General features: G+C 49.8%; 1 protein-coding gene across 1 annotated transcript in view; it reads right to left on the minus strand.

The window, feature by feature from the left end:
* JMY (junction mediating and regulatory protein, p53 cofactor) overlaps positions 1-3,786 on the minus strand; it is a 56,245-nt gene extending 52,459 nt beyond the window's left edge. Inside the window, exon 1 of the mRNA XM_075270120.1 lies at positions 2,684-3,786. Within this exon, the coding sequence (XP_075126221.1) occupies positions 2,684-3,328 (645 nt within the window). The 5' untranslated portion in view covers positions 3,329-3,786. The remainder of the gene's footprint in view (positions 1-2,683) is intronic.
* Positions 3,787-6,362: the final 2,576 nt, after the last annotated feature.

Raw genomic sequence — 6,362 nt, forward strand, 5'->3', positions numbered from 1 at the left:
TCCGTGCCAAATGGCCAAGAGAATATGCAGATAGCAGGCAGTCGTGGCCCGGGCATTGCAGCGTGTAGTAATTGGTTACAGTGCCCGCTCTGTTCTGTAGGCACCACATTACCCTCAGATAAGGTAAAGTACAAGCTGCTGAGGGCAGGCTGGCACATACACTGATAGTTTACACCTTGTAGGAACGTCCGTACAGCTACTCTGTGTCATGGACTTTGGATATCTGAGAACTGCTGTAGATAGTGTAATGTGTTGTAGTGGATACATGTGTTATACCCAGCAATAACAGGGGGCTCAGGCCTTGTACCACACACTCAGCTGGTGCTCAGGGGGTCTCAAAAAGTCTACTGAGTTATTAGGTGTTGACTCAATGAATTTGTTTAAAGGGATATTCCTATTTTAGACATGGATATGCCATATACATCTGATCCCACTCCTGGAACTAGCACCTATCCACATGCACTACTGACCCCTATTCTCCATATACAGTAAGTGTGGCTCCCAAAGTGGAACTTGTACCTGACAGACATCTGTTGTCTAAGCTCAGAAGACCCTTTCAAGCCTGGGATCAAACACTACATTATGACAGATTGTACTGCTAAAACCGTATCCGTTTTTTTTTTTTTTTTTTTTTTTTCTTGAACCATGGCGGCTTTTTTTTGTATTGATTAATTGATTTATTGAGGACACAGAACAAATGTCTCGCCGCACTAGACGCCAGCCAGGCAAATCCATTTTATCTCCATCAGTTGTTCAAGTCACTATCAGTCTCTGTACACATGGCATTTGGTGCACGTGCTTGACACACTAAATAAAAAGTTACAATGAAGTACCAGGCCAAATGTATGCCAAAGGGGCGCGCATTTACCCATCTCTGGCTACCAAAGTCTATGTGCAAACCCAGCCTTACATCAGGTCCAATAACCTAAAAATAATGGAAATTAATAATACCAATAACTGGGGGGTGAGCAGCCAGACCTTATCTGGTCCCATAGGACAGAGGATAAGTAAGTGGGGGGTGAGCAGCCAGACCTTATCTGGTCCCATAGGACAGAGGATAGGTAGCTGAGGATTCAGCAGTCAGACCCCACCAAGTCTGAGAATGGGGGTATTTTAAACTTGCTATGAAAGCAGGGGTGCAGATGTGTCCCGCTACCTTCATAGGGAGTACTGGAGAATGCTAAATGCTGTACCTTGGCTCTCTCTGACACTCTCATTGCATAGAATAGGAGTGGGGGTGCATCTGTGGCCTCCAGGGGGATTGGCCACTTTTCCCGCGGCTGCATGCACAGAAGGTGAATACATAGGGGATACATGTTTTATGGCATAACCTCTTTAACCATTTATCCCACCAGACAACCCCTATACATATAATATAGTCTTTCATCTAATTCTCCCATAAGTACAAAAAGACACCAAGGATCCATTTTGTAGTCACAGACAGATGGGGACAAACGGCTACCAAACACTGAAGATCTCTGAAGGGACAAACAATTGACAGGTGCCCTTAGTGGCAGACATTACTGTGCCCCCTTAGTGGCAGACATTACTGTGCCCTTAGTGGCAGACATTACGGTGCCCCCTTAGTGGCAGACATTACTGTGCCCTTAGTGGCAGACATTACTGTGCCCCCTTAGTGGCAGACATTACGGTGCCCCCTTAGTGGCAGACATTACGGTGCCCCCTTAGTGGCAGACATTACGGTGCCCTTAGTGGCAGACATTATAGTGCCCCCTTAGTGGCAGACATTACGGTGCCCTTAGTGGCAGACATTATAGTGCCCCCTTAGTGGCAGACATTACTGTGCCCTTAGTCGCGCACATTACGGTGCCCTTAGTGGCAGACATTACGGTGCCCCCTTAGTGACAGACATTACGGTACTCTTAGTGGCAGACATTATGGTGCCCTTAGTGGTAGCCATTATGGTACTCTTAGTGGCAGACATTGTGGTAGCCATTATGCTGCCCTTAGTGGCAGGCAGACATTACGGTGCCCTTAGTGGCAGACATTATAGTGCCCCCTTAGTGGCAGACATTACGGTACTCTTAGTGGTAGACATTATGGTGCCCTTAGTGGTAGACATTACAGTGCCCCCTTAGTCGCGCACATTACGGTGCCCTTAGTGACAGACATTATGGTGCCTCCTTAGTGGCAGGCAGACATTACGGTACTCTTAGTGGCAGACATTATGGTGCCTCCTTAGTGGCAGACATTATAATGCCTCCTTAGTGGCAGACATTATAGTGCCTCCTTAGTGGCAGACATTACGGTGCCCTTAGTGGTAGACATTACGGTGCCCCCTTAGTGGTAGACATTATGGTGCCCTTAGTGGCAGACATTACGGTGCCCCCTTAGTGACAGACATTACGGTGCCCTTAGTGGCAGACATTACGGTGCCCCTTAGTGGCAGACATTACAGCGCCCTTAGACACATTAGATGAGGGGTCAGCAATCTTCGGCACACCAGCTGCTGGGAAACTACAACTCCCAGCATGTTCCATTCACTTCTATGGGAGTTTCCAGCAGGGCACAGCCGGTATGCAGCATGCTGGGAGTTGTAGTGTGATCACTACTCCTTACACCAGCAGTCGGACACCACAACTCCCAGCATGCCCCGCTCTCTGGCCCGTCTGCACTAGGCCTTGCTCCGCACACCGCTCCCCGGTTGCCATGGTGCCCGTACCTCCTGCAGCCTCCGCCGGGCCCGCTGCAGCGCCTCCTCGTAGCCCTTGTGCCGCAGCTCGCTCAGGCTCTCGTAGTATTCCTCCGGGTCGTCGCTCTCGGTGAAGAGCACCTGTGATAGGATCTTCCAGCCGCAGGTGTCCAGGGCATGACCCAGGTACTGCTGCAGGCGGCACACCAGATCCTCCACAAGATCCTCGCTCAGCTCTGGGGGGCCAAACAGCACGGACCACATCCCGGATGGCTCCTCGGGGAAGGCGGGCAGGCAGGGCTCCAGCTCGGCGCTAACGGAGCACAGCTGCTGGTGCACGGCCCGCAGGTCCTGGAAGGAGAAGAGCCCGGCCCAGCTGCAATCCTCGTCCTGCGGCTCCGGCTCCCGGGCAGGGCTGCCTGCTGGCGGCGTGCTGCTGTCCCTCTTCACCGGGCTGCCCTCGGGCTCTTCCCTCCTGGAGGGGCTCCGGCTGCCCCCTTTGTCGGCGCTCCGCTGCCGCTGCGCAGTCCGGTTGTGACAGGTGATGGCGAACTTGCCTTCTACTTCATTCCAGGCCACTATGAAGACGAATTTGTGCCGTCCCTTCTCCTCAAAGACATTGGGCCTGACGGCGACCCAGTCCGACTCCAGCGTGTCTTCTATGGAGTACGACATGTCGCCGGGACCGCGCTCATCCGTCGCGGACTAGCTGTATACGTGCGCGGCTGTGGCGGCGGATGGATCCCTGCGAGTGGCGCTGCGCCCGGTGTCTGCGGCCGGATCTCTCTACACTTGTGCCCCTATTGTTGTTGTTGTCATCAGCGGCCGGCCGTGGTCATGTGACTCTGCGCCTTGTTGACAGTCACCGGGCAGCGGCCCCGTTCTTCTTTATCTTCTCCCGCCGTCGCCCTTCTGATCTCCGGCATGACCTCCGCGCCTGTCACCCGCATCACGTATTTTCCGCAGCGACCGACCGGACTAATCGTCGCCGCCGCCGATGCTGCCTCCTCCTCCTCCTGTCTCTCCCCTCAGCGACCTCCCCTTCTTAGGACGATGGAGACAACAAAGCTGTCAGGCCGGTGCTGACGTCACGACCTGCGAGAAGGAACGTAAACATGCGCACGTGTCCCGTGTTCGGCCGGGCATGCGCACCGTGAGCGCCCCTCTGGTCACGTGACTAGTTTGGTGCTCACCCCCTTGGTCAGTAATAACATTGCCGCTCGTCCCTCCTCTGTGTGGGCTGTGCATGTGGCAGACACTCTATTGTTCTGTGCTATCAGCCATTTTTGTTTGACTGTAGAGCCCTTGTGACAAAATAATACGTTCCTCTCAATAATCCCTACAGTCACTCTGTCCAGCTATGAGGACCTGCAGATACAGCGACAGATACAGCCATGTACACATTAGACAAATATAGAGACTGCTATGGATCTGTCTATGGTTGTAGTCACATGAGCCGAGCTGTGTGGCACCCATTTCTTTCCAGATCCCTTTACCTCAATGGGTGTATGGGGTCTGCAATAATGGCTCCTATAGTCCAGTCCATGAAAAAATAAAACATGCCGCCATACGGCTGATAAACCCGGTCATCTGAATACTATATAAAGGGAATACTGCTCAGCAACCAATCAGAGTGCAGCTTTTATTTCCATTTCTGCTCCTGCCAAATGAAAGCTGCGCTGTGATTGGTTATCATGTACACAATGCTATACACACTGCACTTTCATAGGGAATACTGTGTGCTACAATTCTTTATGGGTGACTTAAAGGGATCTTCCAATCCCAATTCCATTGCAATAAATCATCATTTCTTAATAACTGCAGACAGGCCGAGGAGCCTTGTAAAGGCTCCGGCTGTCGTGCCTACGTGTCGTCGGCCCTGGAGCTTGCAAAATGGCAACGCCCATGTGCCACCAGGAAAATGGCGCCTCAGTCAGCCTTGACCGAGGCACCAGAAGGGTTAATGCCCACGATCAGTTTGGGCACCGACCGTGGGCATTAGCGCCTGGTGTCTGCTGTATGATACAGCAGACACCAGGAGGCTATGGCAGCTGCCCGGCTCCCAGGTGGCTGCCATAGTTAAACACCCAGCATCTGCCGTACTAGTACGGCAGATGTCAGGAAGGGGTTAATAAACTACCCAATTAATTATAACATCAAAAAAGCAGGCGGCACACCAAAAATTGCGAAAAAAAAGTGAAGGAGGTTTATTGCCTCATACTGCGACATTTCAAGCATGATTGAAACCGGCTCTTGGAGCCGAAACGACGCAGTATGAGGCAATAAACCTTCACTTTTTTCCACAATTTTTAGTGTGCCACCTGCTTTTTTGGAGTTATATTGAACGGGACAAATCCTTTTTCCATTGGTAAGCACGCTATGCCTATACTGGTGCGGTCATATATATATTTTGTCTTCCCAATTAATTATATATACTATATATATATTATAGACACATGGCTGACATTACTTCTAGGTGCCAAGTCAGCACCAACCAATATGTTTCCTCCCAGGGGCCCCATATCCAGTCATATTGCAGCCACCCGGGGTCTGCTGCTGTGTGGGCACGTACTGCAGGCTCACAGAGCTGACGCCCCTAGCTCATGCAGGAGCCAGAGCTACTAACAGGCCCCAGGGACAGATACAATTAGAGGCAGGGGTTAAGTAGAGAGCTACTACTGAAAAAACTATTTATGTTGGTGATATTGTAGGAGTTTTTACATGCGTGTCAGGTAATATTAGTATGTTGCCGTATAGTGGGCACCAGAATGTGGGCTCTATGCACCCAGACACTGAATAGTAGCAGACCTGCAGGCACGTCCCCTCTATAGCAGCGTTGCTAGGTTACTGCAGCTCACTGACAACTACTTGAATAGGAGCAAAGATAATGGATAGGTTTAATATAGGATTATGGATAGGCCATCAGTATAAAAGCCCTTGAGCCTAGGGCCACATGTGGCAGTCTGCTGTTTGATATCCACTGTACGAGAGCAGACCCTCCAACGGCAAAAAACAGCATGTCTTTGCTGCCGGTCTAACCCCTATGGCTAGAGCCATTTCCTATCTTTGCATTGCAAAGGTTTCCACCACCGCTACAATACCTGACATGCTATGGGTTCCATGCTCACAGTGCAGAACACTACGGGGCAGATAAACTAATACTGTCTGGCTTAGTTTCGGATTAAATTTTGGCACATTCACTTTTTTTCCTGCTGCATGGGATAGGGAAGGAAGGTTGTACAAATGGTTATACTGCTTGCACAAGCAACGCTGTCATTCATCTTTACAGGAGTCAACCACTGCAATGTTGTGGGTCTCGCTACTGTAAAAAGTGAAGCCTTTCACAATGTGTGTATTGGTGCTGCTGACTGTTCATTATTCCTTATTACCTTCCCACATTAATATTTATGTCACTATATTAAGATGATTAAAATCAGTAATTAATGTAATAGGAAGCATGCTAATTGTAGTCATTAGCATTACTATGGCAGGTATCAGGGAAATGACAGATTTGTGCTTGTTAATCTTCACATTACACATGTCCATCCCAAGAAGTAACACAATGATGATGAGGATTGGAGCCTTCCCTGATCACATTTTCTTGAAAGCTACTGACAGGTTTATTTTAAGAAATCACTTGGCTTATCCAGAGCTGAAATATTGATAGGTCATCAATATCAGATCCGTAGAAGTCAGAAACCTGATATCC

The sequence above is a fragment of the Leptodactylus fuscus genome, chromosome 1 (genome assembly GCF_031893055.1).
Source record: "Leptodactylus fuscus isolate aLepFus1 chromosome 1, aLepFus1.hap2, whole genome shotgun sequence".
NCBI classification, from domain to species: domain Eukaryota; kingdom Metazoa; phylum Chordata; class Amphibia; order Anura; family Leptodactylidae; genus Leptodactylus; species Leptodactylus fuscus.